The sequence below is a fragment of the Anthonomus grandis genome, chromosome 20 (genome assembly GCF_022605725.1).
Source record: "Anthonomus grandis grandis chromosome 20, icAntGran1.3, whole genome shotgun sequence".
NCBI lineage: Eukaryota > Metazoa > Arthropoda > Insecta > Coleoptera > Curculionidae > Anthonomus > Anthonomus grandis.
In genome coordinates this window covers 7,056,183-7,074,389 of record NC_065565.1, presented here as the reverse complement: position 1 = coordinate 7,074,389, position 18,207 = coordinate 7,056,183, and the positions used below count along the sequence as shown (strand labels likewise).

The 18,207-nt window shown below is 36.6% G+C and overlaps 1 protein-coding gene across 3 annotated transcripts in view; it reads right to left on the bottom strand.

Moving 5' to 3' along the window:
* Window positions 1-8,015: 8,015 nt before the first annotated feature.
* Window positions 8,016-18,207, bottom strand: part of LOC126747859 (uncharacterized) — a 58,052-nt gene continuing 47,860 nt past the window's right edge. For 2 of the 3 annotated variants that reach the window (XM_050456763.1, XM_050456764.1), the window contains exons 10-18: window positions 17,737-17,988; window positions 17,147-17,399; window positions 16,889-17,095; window positions 12,945-13,083; window positions 12,756-12,890; window positions 12,554-12,701; window positions 9,035-9,236; window positions 8,725-8,979; window positions 8,016-8,669 (exon numbers count right to left, since the gene is read on the bottom strand). In XM_050456763.1, the coding sequence (XP_050312720.1) occupies window positions 8,452-8,669; window positions 8,725-8,979; window positions 9,035-9,236; window positions 12,554-12,701; window positions 12,756-12,890; window positions 12,945-13,083; window positions 16,889-17,095; window positions 17,147-17,399; window positions 17,737-17,988 (1,809 nt within the window). In that variant the 3' untranslated portion in view covers window positions 8,016-8,451. The remainder of the gene's footprint in view (window positions 8,670-8,724; window positions 8,980-9,034; window positions 9,237-12,553; window positions 12,702-12,755; window positions 12,891-12,944; window positions 13,084-16,888; window positions 17,096-17,146; window positions 17,400-17,736; window positions 17,989-18,207) is intronic. The other variant, XM_050456765.1, reaches the window with a different exon arrangement.

Below are 18,207 nucleotides of genomic sequence, written 5' to 3'. Positions count from 1 at the left end.
GTTTAGATTTACAGACTCTTCCTTATAAGCAAATAATTGCAGACGTTCCAAAAAAATCTCCGACCCAACTCTGCACCAAATCCCATAAATCAATCATCCCTCGTTATGAATAAATTCGCACCACCATTAACGAATCGATGACGTTGCACTCTGGCCACCCTATTTTATCAAAACACCTAAATAGCCAATCGGGATAATTGACGAATTAACTATAAAACGAAAGTCAGCGACATACGGTACACGAATCGGAATAAACTTAATTAAATTCTATTTCTCTCTCTGTCTCTTTTTGGCCGGATACAGCTAAACCACTCGTTTTAACGAACCGCCCGGATTTAAATAACTTTACCGGCACGAAAAGGTACAATAAGGGAACTAATTAAAGAAACTTACTTAAAAAGGGAATTTTCCTTCCTCTCACTCCCCCTTTTTTCGGGTGGATGACAGGCACCAGCTGTAATCACGTTTCGAATGGCATTAATCTCGATCATGTTTGACGTTTTACACGTGGCATTTTTCTGATTTTTTTGTGAAAAAACAGAATTCGGGATATTCGCTAATCCGGATTAAGGAACAAAAGCCCCCCGGGGGTTAATGTATTCAATATTAGTGCCAATATTGGCCTTTTTTTGATCGGATTACCCACAGTATAGTCGATATTGTTCGGAGATTTATAACGAATTCCCAGTTTTCGTTATGATGGGATGTGATTAGTAGTGAGCCTGGTTTTACGTCTATACCCTGTTATTATTGACTTATGTTTTGATGAAATCGGAACCGAGCGGGATGGGTTTATTATCTCTTGTGGGACGACAATATGTACGGAATAATTCAATTTTCGTATCGTATTTCGTTCGATAGAGGATCTATGACGTTGTTTTGTGGTAAAAGGAATAGTGAGTATGAAACTGGAAATTGCACAAATTTAATTGTTTGCCTTAATAAAGTTTTCTGTACGACTTATTGTATCGACGAAAGCCGCCATAACTTTCTTATTTTTGCACCGATTTTAATGAAATTTAGTTCGTTAGAAAGCATTTTAAATTTCAAATAAAAAATATACTTATAAGAATTTTTATAGACCCAATAGTTTCAGAGTAAAAGGGCATTATTGAAAAGAGGGCTCTCTAAGAGACTTTGAAGTTTCACCCGATTTTTTGAAAAAGCTCTTGTTAGAAAATAATTAAAAACTTAACAGGTGTGTGCGCTCAAGTGTCCACTATAAGATACATCAAGAATTTTTTTAAAGTTTTTGACTAGTTTTTGAGATATAAAAAGGTTTTTGAGTAAAGGAAATTTTTGCAAAAGTCAATATAGGCAAAAAACAAAACCCGCCATAAGTTTCGTATTTTTTTATAGATTTTTATGAAATATGGCTCATATTATAGGGTTTTTAATACCATACAAAAAATATATCCATAGAAATTTTTGTTAATTTACTAGTTTCTGCGTAATAAATTTTTTTTGAAAAATCTGTCTAAAAAATTAAAAATTGCCGTAACTTCCTTATTTTTGCACCGATTTCCATGAAATAAAGCTTATATTACAACGATTTTAATTCCAAACAAAAAATGTATCTATAGAAATTTTTGTTTATTAAGTAGTTTTTGCGTAATTAATTTTTTTGGAAAATCTGTCTAAAAAAAATTAAAAATTGCCGTAACTTCCTAATTTTTGCACCGATATTCATGGAATAAAGCTTATATTATTGCGATTTTAATTCCAAACAAAAAAGGTATCTATAGGAATTTTTGTTTATTAAGTAGTTTTTGCGTAATTAATTTTTTTGGAAAATCTGTCCAAAAAAAATTAAAAATTGCCGTAACTTCCTTATTTTTGCACCGATTTCCATGAAGTAAAGCTTATGTTATTGCAATTTTAATTCCAAACAAAAAATGTATCTATAGAAATTTTTGTTGATTTAGTAGTTTTTGCGTAATTAATTTTTTTGGAAAATGTGTCTAAAAAAAATGAAAAACTACCGTAACTTCCTTATTTTTGCACCGATTTCCATGGAATAAAACTTATATTATTGCGATTTTAATTCCAAACAAAAAAGGTAACTATAAAAATTTTTGTTAATTCAGTAGTTTTTGCGTAATTAATTTTTTTGGAAAATGTGTTTAAAAAAAAAGAAAAATTGCCGTAACTTCCTTATTATTGCACCGATTTCCATGAAATAAAGCCTATATTATTGCGATTTTAATTCCAAACAAAAAAGGTATCTACAGAAATTTTTGTTAATTCAGTAGTTTTTGCGTAATTAATTTTTTTGGAAAATGTGTCTAAAAAAAATAAAAAATTGCCGTAACTTCCTTATTTTTGCACCGATTTTTATGGAATGAAGCTTATATTATTGCGATTTTAATTCCAAACAAAAAATATTTTAATAGAAATTTTTGTTAATTTAGTAGTTTTTGCGTAATTAATTTTTTTGGAAAATGTGTCTAAAAAAAATTAAAAATTGCCCTAACTTCCTTATTTCTTCACCGATTTCCATGAAGTAAAACTTATGTTATTGCGATTTTAATTCCAAACAAAAAATGTATCTATAGAAATTTTTGTTAATTTAGTAGTTTTTACGTAATTAATTTTTTTAGAAAATCTGTCTAAAAAAAATGAAAAATTGCCGTAACTTCTTGATTTTTGCACCGATTTCCATGGAATAAAGCTCATATTACAACGATTTTAATTCCAAACAATAAAGGTATCTATAGAAATTTTTGTTAATTCAGTAGTTTTTGCGTAATTAATTTTTTTGGAAAATCTGTCTAAAAAAAATGAAAAATTACGCTAACTTTCTTATTTTTGCACCGATTTCGATGGAATAAAGCTTATATTATTGCGAATTTAATTCCAAACAAAAAAGGTATCTATAGAAATTTTTGTTAATTTAGTAGTTTTTGCGTAATTATTTTTTTTGGAAAATGTGTCTAAAAAAAGTGAAAAATTACCGTAACTTCCTTATTTTTGCACCGATTTCCATGGAATAAAGCTTATATTATTGCGATTTTAATTCCAAACAAAAAAGGTATCTATAGAAATTTTTTTTAATTTAGTAGTTTTTACGTAATTAATTTTTTTGGAAAATCTGTCTAAAAAAATGAAAAATTGCCCTAACTTTCTTATTTTTGCACCGATTTCCATGCAATAAAACTCATAGTACAACGACTTTAATACCAAACAAAAAATGTATCTATAAAAATTTTCATAAACTCAATATTCTTGGAGTAAAAGAGACACCTAGAAAAATTAGACTCTCTTAGAGACCTTAAAGTTTCACCTAATTTTTCAAGAAAACTCTTATTGGAAAATGTTTAAAAACTTCACAAGTGTGTGCGCTGAAGTGTTCCCTATAAGATGTGTCAAGAATTTTCAAAAAAGTATTGACTAATTTTCGAGATATAATAAGGTTTTTGAGTAAGGGGAATTTTCGCAAAAGTCAATATAGGCAAAAAACAAAATCCGCCATAACTTCCTTATTTTTGCACCGATTTTCACAAAATAACGCTCATAACAAACGAAATTTAATTCTAAACGAGAAATGTTTCTACAAAAATTTTCGTAAACCCAACACTTTTATCGTAATTTTTTTTTGAAAAATCCTTTACAAAAAAAACGAAAATTTACCATAACTCTTTCATTCTCCCACCGATTTCCTTTAAATTTCCCTCGTATTATCGCAGCTCCATTTCCAAACAAAAAATCCAAAAATTTTCACGTAAAAACAATTTTTTTCTCAAATCCCCCCTTCCCCCCGACCCCCCTCACCCACCATTCGCAGACCTTTCCTCGAGCCCTTACACCCTCTTGTTCTGCGAACGCTACTAAAGACCCCGCTCACCTCAGGACCCCGGGGGACCCTTGGACCCATCGGTGGGGTCCTGAAGAAGGTCTGAAACGTTCAATTTTCCACCACCAGGGGTCGCTGACGGGAGTGAAACCCTGTCAATTGTTTGACATGTGCATTTCTCAACAAATAAATGTCGAGGGGTGAGAGAGGGGAGAAGAGGGTTGTCGTTCGTTTTTACTTACGTAGTTTTCCGCAAGTCACGTGCAGGATGTAATAATTTCGAATCGGTTAATTGACAATTGAACGTTCTGTCAATAAAACGAACACGCGTTTCTATGTGTGACTGGACACATTTGAATTTGGTCACGGTTTAATTTAAATCGAATTTATTCGTGGGGGGGATGAGTTCCGGTGCAAAGTACACCCCCTTCTTCCTCACTCTCTTTCCTGTTTTTAATGTAATGTAAAAAAGGACAGCTGATGTTTCAAATCGGCGAAAACTTTCCTAAAAGTCCCAACTAGAAATTAGGACAATGTAACGAACGTTTTGTATTCCAGAGGGGGGTGTAGAAGTTGCTAATTGTTCGATAAATTCGGGAAGAGCCGCACGTGGGCACGTGCCCGCCCCAAGAACGAAAGTCTGCAAGTGAAGTTTCACGAGTGGAGTTTTTGCTCATTAGCCGGCGTGCGTGCATGGGGCGGGAAACTAACAAAAGAAAAATTATATTAGATAATTTATAGGAGCCCTTTTGGACCCCTTTGGGGCGGTACCGCCCCCCTAGGAGAGCTTGAACCAACATTTTTTTAACAAATTCAATATCCTTCTTGTCTTGGGGAGCTACGTGCCAAGTTTCAGCATTTTACCATCAATAGAACCAGAGATATGAATTTTCGTCATAGAGGGTGATTAGCTCCATCTGCCGGAGGGCGTTTAGACCACTGGATGCTATTGAATATATTTTTTAAAGGGTGTTTTCCACCCTATGTGCAAAAGATATTTTTAAAAATAATAATTTAGTGAATGTTAAACGTCTCGTTATTGATTTTTTACAAGTAACTCCGATGTGTACCAGCCGAGGGTGCTGTAACGGACATATGAAAGACATTTTTGTCGATAAGTCTTGAACTACTCAAGATATTTTAAAAGGGTTTTCATTGTAGCCTGCCCCAATGTTCAAGGATTCTTTTAAGGTATAAATGGTCTTTCTAAGGTAAGAACTTCAGAAGTTATCTGAAGTCATTGAGTGCAACCTCCAAGGATCAATTTGCTCTTAACGGATATGGGTGGACATTTTCGTCGATAAGTCTAGAACTACTTAAGATATTTTAAAGCGGTTTTTATTGTAGCCTGCCCCAGTGTTCAAAGATTCTTTAAAGGTATAAAACGTCTTTGTAAGTTAAGAACTCCAGAAGTTATCGGAAGTCATTGAGTGCAACCTCCAAGGATCAATTTGCTCTTAACGGATATGGGTGGACATTTTTGTCAATAACTGTGAAACTACTTAAGATATTTTAAAACGGTTTCCACTGTAGCCTGCCCTAATGTTCAGGGATTGTTTAAAGGTATAAAACGTTTTTGTAAGTTAAGAACTCCAGAAGTTATCGGAAGTCATTGACTGCAACCTCCAAGGATCAATTTGCTCTTAACGGATATGGGTGGACATTTTCATCGATAACTCTGAAAATACTTAAGATATTTTAAAGCGGTTTTCAATGTGGCCTGCCCCAATGTTCAACGACTCCTTAGAGGTATAAAACGTCTTTGTAAGTTAACAACTTCAGGAGTTATCGGAAGTCATTGAGTGCAACCTCCAGAGGATCAATTTGCTTTTAACGGACATGGGCAGACATTTTGCATCATAACTCTATAACCACTCAAGATATTTTAAAGCGGTTTTCAATTTCTACTGACCACATATCCAAGCACTCCTTGAAGGCATAAAACATTATCATAAGTTAAAAACTCCATGACTTATCTTAAATTAAAGACAGCCATATTCAGGCGAATTCTAAGTGCAAAGTGGTTTAGTGTAAAAAAACAAATAAAAAACAAAATGTATTTAACTAAAATATATTTTTTTAATAAATTTATTATTCCCCACATATTGGGGACCGTTATGTGAAGTTTCAACGTTCCACTATCCATAGGGCCAAAGATATATAATTTTTATTTGTCTCCTTCATAGATTCCTTGGCTCCATCTGCCGGAGGGTGGTTAGACCAAGAAATTCTATTGAATATATTTTTTTTAAGCACTCTATTTCCGAAATACATTGATCTCAATGGCTTAAGAACGTTTGACTATTGATTTTTACCAGTAACTCTGATACAAACCAGCAGAGAGTGCTGTAACGAACATTAGCAGAGGTTTTTCGTCGATAAGTCTGAAGCTACTTAAGATATTTAAAATTGGTTTTTAGTGTGGCTTGCCCCAAAGTTTAAGGATTCTTTAAAGGTATAAAACGTTTTTGTAAGTTAAGAACTCCAGGAGTTATCGGAAGTCATTGACTGCAACCTCCAAGGATCAATGTGTTCTTAATGGATATGGGTGGACATTTTCGTTGATAAGTCTGGAACTACTTAAGATATTTAAAGGCGGTTTTTACTGTGGTCTGCCCCAATGTTCAAGGATTCTTTAATGGTATAAAACGTTTTTGTAAGTTAAGAACTCCAGGAGTTATCGGAAGTCATTGACTGCAACCTCCAAGGATCAATTTGCTCTTAACGGATATGGGTGGACATTTTCATTGATAAGTTCGGAACTGCTGAAGATATTTTAAAACGGTTTTCAGTGTAGCCTGACACATTGTTCAAGGATTCTTTTAAGGTATAAAACGTCTTTGTATGTTAAGAACTTCTGGAGTTATAGGAAGTCATTGAGTGCAACCTCCAAGGATCAATTTGCTTTTAACGGATATGGGTGGACATTTTCGTTGATAAGTCTAAAACTGTTGGGGATTTTTAAAGATGGTTTTCAGTGTTGCCTGCCCTGATGTTTAGGGATTCCTACGAGGTATAAAACGTATTTGTAAGTTAAGAACTCCAGGAGTTATCTTAAGTCATTGAGTGCAACCTCCAAGGATCAATTTGCTCTTAACGGATATGGGTGGACATTTTTGTTGATAAATCCGGAACTGCTGAAGATATTTTAAAACGGTTTTCACTGTAGCCTGCCCCAATGTTCAAGGATCCTTTAGAGGTAGAAAACGTGTTTGTAAGTTAAGAACTTTAGAAGTTATCTTAAGTTATTGGGTACCACCTCCAGAGGATCAATTTGCTCTTAACGGTGATGTGTAGACATTTTCGTTGATAAGTCTAAAACTGTTGGGGATTTTTAAAGATGGTTTTCAGTGTTGCCTGCCCCGATGTTTAGGGATTCCTACGAGGTATAAAACGTATTTGTAAGTTAAGAACTCCAGGAGTTATCTTAAGTCATTGAGTGCAACCTCCAGGGGATCAATTTGCTCTTAACGGATATGGGTGGACAATTTGGCTTATAAGTCTAAAAATACTTAAGATATTTTAAAGCGGTTTTCAGTGTAGCCTGCCCTAATATTTAGGGATCATTTAGAGGTACAAAATGTTTTTGTAAGTTAAGAACTCTAGAAGTTATCGTAAGTTATTGAGAGCCACCTCAGTGGATCAATTTGCTCCTAACGGACATAGGCAGACATTTCCGTTGATAAGTTTAGAACTACTGAAGATATTTTAAAATGGTTTTTAGTGTAGCCTGCCCCAATGTTCAAGGATTCCTTAGAGGTATAAAACGTCTTTGTAAGTTAAGAACTCCAGGAGTTATTTTAAGTCATTGAGTGCAACCTCCAGGGGATCAATTTGCTCTTAACGGATATGGGTGGACATTTTTGTCGATAACTCTGAAACTACTTCAGATATTTAAAAGAGGTTTACAATATAGCCTGTCCCAATGTTCAAGGATTCATTAAAGGCATAAAACGTCCTTGTAAGTTAAGAACTCCAGGAGTTATCTCAAGTTATCGAGACCCACCTCCAGTAGATCAATTTGCTTTTAACGGACATGGGCAGACATTTTACCTCATAACTCTATAACCACTCGAGATATTTTAAAGCGGTTTTCAGCATTTTTTGACCACATGTCCAAGGACTCTTTGAAGGCATAAAACATTTTTATAACTTAAGAGCTCCATGACTTATCTTAAATTAAAGACAGCCGCGTCCAGAGGGAGTGAAATGAAAAACAAAATTTATATAACTACGATATATTTTTTTTGCCAATTAATTTAATGCCCTTTATTTATATGCGAATACATTATGTACAAAACAATTTTCACACGAACAGTAAAAAAACGAAAGCAAGACATTATTTATTATTATTATTATTATTATTATTATTATTATTAAAAAAATTACTATACAGGTTGTTCGAACTTCCGCTTACGCGCACGCGCTGGCCCCACCGGTATAGCATCAAAGCGCATGCGCGTCATTGATCGAGAGGCGCGCGACTATACCGGTCGGGCCAAGTCAGGTGAATATACACGTTGGATCTAACACTACCGGCCCTAAACGTTAAAATAAATACTTATTTACATGTTATATTGCACTCAATTTGATAATGACGGGCACGTTTCGTATGATATAAGTTCGATATGCGCATGACCGTTAAAAATTGACAACGATTAATTAGCGTCGACCGGTTGCATCTCGTTAAAGTCCAACTCCTCGTCATCGTCTGCAAACCGGATCTCGTCCACGCCCCGAGACTTCTCCACTTTGGTCTCCTTTTCCACGTCGGGGGAGAGGGAGCGGCGGGTCTCCTTGGCCAACTTGATCGATTTCTTGGTCTCCATCCGAGGGGGCGGGTGGTCCGTCTTGTACCTGTTGTCTAACGTGGGCCCTACAACTGTTCAGTGAGTGTTTCCTCCCACTCACGAGAAACGACATGAACTCACCGTGAACCAAAGGATGCACCACCTTCCTCACTCTCTTCTTGCTCAGAGGCGAGGTTGTGCTCTCACTCACTGATCTCCTGCGCAGTTTTGACTGCGGCAGCAAAGTCTCTTCTTCCGGAGACTCCTTGTTGCTTCCCGGATCGATGAAGACCTTGGGGCGTATGTCGGTCATCTCCAAAGACTCCTCTGCTTCCGGCAAGATCTCCCCCGACTCGTCCAGAGGTGGAATCCAGACTAGAAAAGCCGGATCCATGCCTGCAAAGAGTTCGATCAGCAATAGAGCTCGATAAGGTCCCAAAAGGATCTTCACCTAAGTAGGATCCAGGTGCAGCGCCAGCATTGATGACGTTGTAGTCGTAGTAATCGATCTCCAGGTCGTTCACCAAGGAGAACTCGGAACCTGTCGGACCCGCCAACAGTTTCTCCCGGTTCTTTTTGTCTTTGGTGGCTTTCGCGTTGGTGCTACGGATGGTCGCGGTGCTCACCATGCTGGCCACCGAGGAGTAACAGCCCTGGAATTGTTTTTTTCTGGATTAGTTGAATGTCGGTTAGGTGAGGAGTGGGTTAAGGTGCTTTAAAAGTGCCCCGGTGAGTTGAGTTGAAGTGTTGAGAAGGTCGAGTTGCTCTTAGCGGTGATGGGTAGGCATTTTCGTTGATAAGTCTAAAACTGTTTGAGGTTTTTAAATGGGGTTTTCAGTACAGCCTGCCCCAATGTTCAAGGAATCTTTAGAGGTTTAAAACGTTTTTGTAAGTTAAGAATTGCAGGAGTTATTATAAGTAGTTGGGTGCCACCTCCAGAGGATCAATTTGCTCTTAACGGTGATGGGTAAATATTTTCGTTGATAAGTATGAAACTGTTTGGGATATTTAAAGGGGGTTTTCAGTGCAGCCTGCCCCAATGTTCAAGGATTCTTTAGAGGTACAAAACGTTTTTGTAAGTTAAGAATTGCAGGAGTTATTATAAGTAGTTGGGTGCCACCTCCAGAGGATCAATTTGCTCTTAACGGTGATGGGTAAATATTTTCGTTGATAAGTATGAAACTGTTTGGGATATTTAAAGGGGATTTTCAGTGCAGCCTGCCCCAATGTTCAAGGATTCTTTAGAGGTACAAAACGTCTTTGTAAGTTAAGAATTGCAGGAGTTATTATAAGTAGTTGGGTGCCACCTCCAGAGGATCAATTTGCTCTTAACGGTGATGGGTAAATATTTTCGTTGATAAGTATGAAACTGTTTGGGATATTTAAAGGGGATTTTCAGTGCAGCCTGCCCCAATGTTCAAGGATTCTTTAGAGGTACAAAACGTCTTTGTAAGTTAAGAATTGCAGGAGTTATTATAAGTAGTTGGGTGCCACCTCCAGAGGATCAATTTGCTCTTAACGGATATGGTCAGACATTTTCGTGGATAAGTCTAGAAGTACTTGAGATATTGAAAAGTGGTTTTCAGTGTTGCTTGCCCCAATGTTCAAGAAATCTTTAGAGGTATAAAACGTTTTTGTATGTTAAGAACTGCAGTAGTTATCTCAAGTCATTGGGTGCCACCTCCAGAGGATCAATTTGCTCTTAACGGTGATGGGTAAATATTTTCGTTAATAAGTATGAAACTGTTTGGGATATTTAAAGGGGTTTTCAGTGCAGCCTGCCCCAATGTTCAAAGATTCTTTAGAAGTATAAAACGTCTTTGTAAGTTAAGAACTGCAGGAGTTATCTTAAGTCATTGGGTGCCACCTCCAGAGGATCAATTTGCTCTTAACGGACATGATCAGACATTTTCATTGATAAGTCTAAAACTGTTTAGGATATTCAAAGGCGGTTTTCAGTGCAGCCTGCCCCAATGTTCAAGGATTCTTTAGAGGTACAAAACGTCTTTGTAAGTTAAGAATTGCAGGAGTTATTATAAGTAGTTGGGTGCCACCTCCAGAGGATCAATTTGCTCTTAACGGATATGGTCAGACATTTTCGTGGATAAGTCTAGAAGTACTTGAGATATTGAAAAGTGGTTTTCAGTGTTGCTTGCCCCAATGTTCAAGAAATCTTTAGAGGTATAAAACGTTTTTGTATGTTAAGAACTGCAGTAGTTATCTCAAGTCATTGGGTGCCACCTCCAGAGGATCAATTTGCTCTTAACGGTGATGGGTAAATATTTTCGTTGATAAGTATGAAACTGTTTGGGATATTTAAAGGGGATTTTCAGTGCAGCCTGCCCCAATGTTCAAGGATTCTTTAGAGGTACAAAACGTTTTTGTAAGTTAAGAATTGCAGGAGTTATTATAAGTAGTTGGGTGCCACCTCCAGAGGATCGAGTTGCCCTAAACGGATATGGTCAGACATTTTCGTGGATAAGTCTAGAAGTACCTTGGATATTAAAAAGCGGTTTTCAGTGTTGCTTGCCCCAATGTTCAAGAATTCTTTAGAGGTATAAAACGTCTTTGTAAGTTAAGAATTGCAGGAGTTATCTTAAATTATTGGGTGCCACCTCCAGAGGATCAATTTGCTCTTAACGGTGATGGGTAGATATTTTCATTGATAAGTCTGAAACTGTTTAGGATATTTAAAAGGGGTTTTCAGTGCAGCCTGCCCCAATATTTAAGGAATCTTTAGAGGTATAAAACGTTTTTGTAAGTTAAGAATTGCAGTAGTTATTTTAAGTCATTGGGTGCCACCTCCAGAGGATCAATTTGCTCTTAACGGATATGGTCAGACATTTTCGTGGATAAGTCTAGAAGTACTTGAGATATTAAAAAGTAGTTTCCAGTGTTGCTTGCCCCAATGTTCAAGGAATCTTTAGAGGTATAAAACGTTTTTGTAAGTTAAGAACTGCAGTAGTAATCTTAAGTCATTGGGTGCCACCTCCAGAGGATCAATTTGCTCTTAACGGACATGATCAGACATTTTTGATGATAACTCCAAAACTACTTCATATATTTAAAAGCGGTTTTCAGCGTAGCCTGCCCCAATGTTCAAGGAATCTTTAGAGGTATAAAGCGTCTTTGTAAGTCTAGAATTGCAGTAGTTATCTGAAGTTATTGGGTGCCACCTCCAGAGGATCAATTTGCTCTTAACGGACATGATCAGACATTTTTGATGATAACTCCAAAACTACTTCAGATATTTAAAAGCGGTTTTCAGCGTAGCCTGCCCCAATGTTCAAGGAATCTTTAGAGGTATAAAGCGTCTTTGTAAGTCTAGAATTGCAGTAGTTATCTGAAGTTATTGGGTGCCACCTCCAGAGGATCAATTTGCTCTTAACGGACATGATCAGACATTTTTGATGATAACTCCAAAACTACTTCAGATATTTAAAAGCGGTTTTCAGCGTAGCCTGCCCCAATATTCAGGGATTCTTCAGAGGTATAAAACGTCTTTGTAAGTTAAGAACTTCAGGAGATATCTTAAATTAATGACAGCTTCTGAGGGTTGCAAGTGACAAGTGGCTTTGCGTGCAGTTTATCCGCGCCGGAGGTGTATAATTAGAGAAAGAGGAAGTAGAAGAAGATAAGAAACTTGGGACTCAACTGCCTGTAAGAAATCAATAATTTCTTGCAGACCGACCTCGTACCGTTCAAAATCAATTTTCTCAACAACCACTCGAGCGATTTTAACGAAACAAACCGCGTTGCATTCAGAATCGAATTTCCTACAAACGGTTCTTTGAGACCAACAGGCCGCCACCAAAACCTTCCGAGTTATCCGGCCTCAAAACAGGCAGCTTACTCTGAAATCCCTTATTTTCAACCACGTCAGTACTAAGGTGCTTGGTGCTATAACAGGTGATGCTTTGGCACCTTGTGTGTGTGCAAACAGGTGCTCAAAATCAAAGAATTACCGCACCGGATCACTTTTAGAGCAAACCACCCCCTCCTCCTCCTCTTCCTCCTCCTCGTCATCATCATCGCTCACATTCGTCAAGGCGGCCTTGCTGCCGCTCAAACAGTCGTCCTTCTCGTTTGATCCGTCTTTTTCACTTGACCTCGATGACCTACAAAATGACCGATCTTTCATCAAATGACCTTCAAAACCTTCAAGGTCTTACCGTCTGATCGGTTGACTCGCTCTTGGGGACGTGGGAGAACTGCTGGTGGGAGTGATGTCCTCCTCAGGGTTGGCCAGGGTGGCCAGGGCCTTGAGGGTTGTGGTGCTTCCGCACTGGGAGGTTTCCTCCTCGCCCCTAAAGGATAGTGAGTTAAAGCATTTGATTGGAAGAGAGAGAGAGAGAACTTACGCTAGAGCGACTGCCTCCTCACTTTGCTCGCAATCCATCGACTCCCTTAGGCGCACGTGCTTGTTTTTGCGCGAGGGTCGCATTTTGGTCAGGGAGATCACGTCTGATAGCAGGGTGGTGCTGGATGGGGCTTTGGAGGCTAGAAAAGGGTTTGGGGGTTTAGTGAGTGGTTTTTTCGGTACGAAGCTTCTTGTTTCATGAAAATATTCCGATTGTTTCTTGAGTTATTTTGCGTTGAAGTGGGTGGTCGCCCTGAGGTTCGAGCCATGTTTTTGGACTTTGCTACATTAGAAGTCTGCTGTATAATAATTAAATTTGACGTAATTTTTTATATAAATATTTAGTATGAATGCAGTGTTGTTATTATTATTATTATTATTAAAAAATCACCGTTTTTCATCCCTAATAATATCCGATCTACAATGATTTTTTTGTGCTTGTATAGTTGCCATACAGAGTGATGTGGTAGGTGAATTTTCAAATTAGAGGGGTTTTTGGGTGTTTGGGGAACGTTTGCGAGGAACCTAGTGGAGTGATTTTTTTGAAACTTATGGAGGTTGATGTCCTCTATAGGGGTGAGGTCTGAAAGAATTTTTTTTTTAATTAGGTCAATGGAAGTGGAGTTTTCGCACGATGCTTTTGTGAAAAATAGAGGTTTTGCAAAAGAATTTTTTACTGGTGAAGTATGTGGGGTGGGTGGGGGGTGTAAGGGTAGTGTTGTTAAAAAACGGTTTTTATTTTATACAAAAAAACCGTTTTTACAAAAGACTACCCTTACACCCCCCACCCACCCCAAACATGTAGCCAGTAAGAAATTTTTTAAAAAATCACTGTTTTTGTTCATATTATCCCATCTAACAAAACAGTTTTTTTATTAAATAATTATTTATATAATTTGAGTAAACGAAATAACCCGGAAGATCAAAAACTATAACTCAATATATATTATTTAAATTTGATAATAATTTTATATATAAATATTTAATACAAAAACCGAGTTAATTAATTAAGGGATGCGAACTAAAAACATTGATTTTGCAGAGGAATTTCTCACTGGATAAATGTGTGGGGTGGGTGGGGGGGGTAAGGGTAGTTTTAATAAAAAAAATATTTTTTTCTTTTACAAAAAAAAACATTTTTTAAAAATAATACCTTTGCCCCCCCCACCCACCCCACACATTTATCCAGTGAGAAATTCCTCTGCAAAATCAATGTTTTTTGTCTATAATTTTTAATTAATTAACACTGTTTTTTATATTAAATATCTATATATAAAATTATAATTAATTTATGTATAGTATACTGATGGCACAATATCAACTGCTAATATATTCCTTCAATAATATTAGGGACAGGTTTGATTTTAAAGGTGATGACTTACTTTAAAGTCTCATATCTCAGAAATTAATGGAGGGATTTCTATGAAAGTAAAAGTGTTTTATTAAGAAAAGAATGAAGTATAAATCTTATTAAAAGTCTAAATTAATTTAAGCAATATTTACAGAAATATGATTTTTTTTTTATGCAGTGGTTTCATAGCACAACCAGTGACTTTGCAGAGAAAGTTCTTCTTGGTTAAGTTTGTGGGGTGGGCGGGGGGTGTAAGGGTAATTTTGTTAAAAAATGGTTTCAATTTTATACAAAAATACCGTTTTCACAAAAGACTACCCTTACACCCCCCACCCACCCCACACACTTTACCAGTAAGAAGTTCTTCTAAAAAATCACTGTTTTTCATTTATAGAATCTGATCTACAATAATTTTTTTTTGTACTATATGTACAAGTTTGGAATTTTTTTATGGCATAAAAAAACGTGCTACAAACGACTGAGTTATACCGTTGGAAAGGCCATTCTTTTGTCTTTGAAACGAGATATAACTCATAAAAATCGATAATCTATAGGTTAAGCTACATCTAAAAGCATCCACCCTCTTTGAATCACTTTCTATCTAAGGCACAATGAGCTGTATGTAGAAGCGGTTCCGGAAAAACTGACTGGAGCGATTATCCTGAAACTTGCACAGATTGAAGCCCTATATAGGCGTAAGGGCTGAAAGAAATGCCTTGGAAATTCACTCAACGGAAGTGGAGTTTTTGCATGATAAGTTATTCAACATTTTGGCGGATCTATTTGATTGGATATTTTGAAATACAGTGATTTTGCTAAAGAATTTCTTACTGGTAAACAGTGTGGGGTGGGTGGGGGGCTAAGGGTAGTATTGGTAAAAAACGGTTTTTGAGTTTTACAAGGAAAAATCTGTTTTTAAAAACAATACCCTTACACCCCCCGCCCACCCCACACTTTTTTCCAGTAAGAAATTTCTATAGAAAATCACTGTTTTTCGTCCATAATATCCAATCTAACAACACTGTTTTTTTACTAAATAATTATTTGTATAATTTAAATAAACAAAATAACCCATAAGATCAAAAACTATAAACCAATATATATTATTTAAACTTGATAATAATTTTATATACAAATATTTAATACAAAACAGTGTTAATAATAAATTAAGGATAACGAATGGAAAACAGTGATTTTTTACAAAAATTTCTTACTGGTTAAAAATGTGGGGTGGGTGGGGGGTCAAGGGTATTTTTTTTTTAAATATGCATTTATTTATAAATGACAAAAACCGTTTTTAAACAAAATTATCCTTGACCCCCCACCCACCCCACATTTTTAACCAGTTAGAAATTTTCATAAAAAATCACTGTTTTTTGTTCATAATATCCAATCGGACAACACTGTTTTTGTATTAAAAATTTATATATTAAATTTAAATAAACGAAATAATTAAAAAAATCAAAGACTCTGACCCAATATATATATTATTTGAGATCGATAATAATTTTTTATATAAATTTTTAAAACAAAAACAGTGTTGTCAGATTGGATATTATGAACAAAAACAGTGATTTTTCATGAAAATTTCTTACTAGTAAAAAATGTGAGGTGGGTGGGGGGTGCAAGGGTATTTTTTTTTAAAATGTGTTTATTTTTAAATGACAAATACCGTTTTTTAATAAAATTACCCATGCCCCCCCGCCCACCCCGCATTTTTTACCAATAAGAAATTCTCCTGAAAAGTCACTGTTTTTTGTTCATAATATCCAATCTGAGAACACTGTTTTTGTTTTAAAAATTTATATAAAAAATTATTTTTAAATTGAAATAATTTCTCTAGATTTTTTCTAGCGCCCATGTTTTCCATGATTTTTGGGTGTGTCCATACTTTTGGGATACCCCGTATATTAGGTCATAGTCTTTAATTATTTCATTTATTTAAATTTTATATGTAAATTTTTTATATAAAAACAGTGTTGTCAGATTAGATATTATGAACAAAAAATAGTGATTTTTCCAGAAGAAATTTCTTACTGGTAAAGTGTGTGGGGTGGGTGGGGGGGGGCAGGGGTGTTTTTTTTAAATGTGGTTATTTGTAAATAACAAAACCTGTTTTTAAAAAAAATTACCCTTGCCCCCCCACCCACCCCACATTTTTACCAGTAAAAAAATTTCCTGAAAAATCACTGTTTTTGTTCATAATATCCAATCTGACAACACTGTTTTTGTATTAAAAATTTATATATAAAATTTAAATAAATGAAATAATTCAAAAAATCAAAAACTCTGACCCAATATATATACTATTTGAGATTAATAATAATTTTATATATAAATTTTTAATACAAAAACAGTGTTGTCAGATTGGATATTATGAACAAAAAATAGTGATTTTTCAGGAGAATTTCTTACTGGTTAAAAATGTGGGGTGGGTGGGGGGGGCAGAGGTATTTTTTTTTAATGTGGCTATTTGTAAATGACAAAACCTGTTTTTAAAAAAAATAATCCACCATGAAAATACTCCAGTTATTTCTTGAGACCGAAGCGGGTGACCACCTTAAGGATCAGACCATATGCAGCTCTTTCATTACCCGCCAAAGAGTCCTTGTCCTCAAACTCCGCCACTTGGTACTTCCTGTACCTGAAGACATACTGCACGCCGAGCAACAGGGTGGCCAACACCAACCCCGCAAGGAAAAACAAGGCGGCAAAGTGCACGGCCGTCATCTTCAGTACGGCCATCGGAATCACTTTGGCATGGACCACCTGCAGGGCCGTCACGTTGGATTTACCCACTTCTGCAAGTTTCACCTTTTTAGCATCCGCTGACCTCGTAACCAACGACTTACTCAGCTGAGAGGCTTCGGCAACGAACCCCCCGTCGCACACCAGGTTCCCTACGGAGATGTCGTCCGAATAAAACTCCAAAAGCAGGTTAGGTCCGGTGGAGTTTACTGTGGCCGGCATCGATCCCGGTTCCCCCTCCAGATCCGCTAGTAACCTCGAAGACAAGGAGCTCCCGTCTCTCACTTTAAGCCACTGGTTGCCGCACGGGAGGTTGAACTGTTTGACGATGAAGTGGATGATGCACTCATCGTCCGCCTAAAAAACAGTGAATTAGTTAATTAATGAGAGAGAGAAGTTTTGCAGATGATCGTATAAGAAACAAAAGACTAACGAATGAATCAAAGAAGTTTGCAGATGATCGTATAAGAAACAATCAATCAATTAATTAATTAACGAGAGATGTTTTGCGGATGATATATAAGAAACAATCAATCAATTAATTAATTAACGAGAGACATGTTTTGCAGATGATCATATAAGAAACAATCAATTAATTAATTAACGAGAGAGATGTTTTGCAGATGATCGTATAAGAAACAATCAATTAATTAATTAATTAATGAGAGAGGGAAGTTTTGCAGACGATACGTACCTGGATGAGCCAGAAGATCCTTCCGGGGCAACTTTGACTGGACGTGGCGAGTTTCCGGTTCGGTTTGGCCACGCCCAGGTGCACGACGCAGCCGCACCGGCAGTACGGTCCCACTTCCTCTTTTACTTCCGGTATATTGGCCGGGATTAAGCTGTTGTCGTTGTTGTTGTTGTTTGATAGTCCGCCATTGTAGAGGCATTCCCAGGTGATCCCCAAACCGATGCCGCATCTCTCTGTCTCCACTGCCGAGCCCTGCAATGAAGAAGGCGCGAGTGAGAGGGAGGATGTTGGAGCTGCGCATTATGAGGGTTCTATTGGAGGAGCAAAAGGTTCCCGGAGGGTTTATGAGGAAGTTTTTGTTGAGTGGATTGAGGTGTGAGGAAATTTCGGATTTTTTTTCGTAATAATGATTTTTTTTTATGGTTCCTTACTGGTAAGGTGTGTGGGGTGGGTGGGGGGTGTACGGGTGGT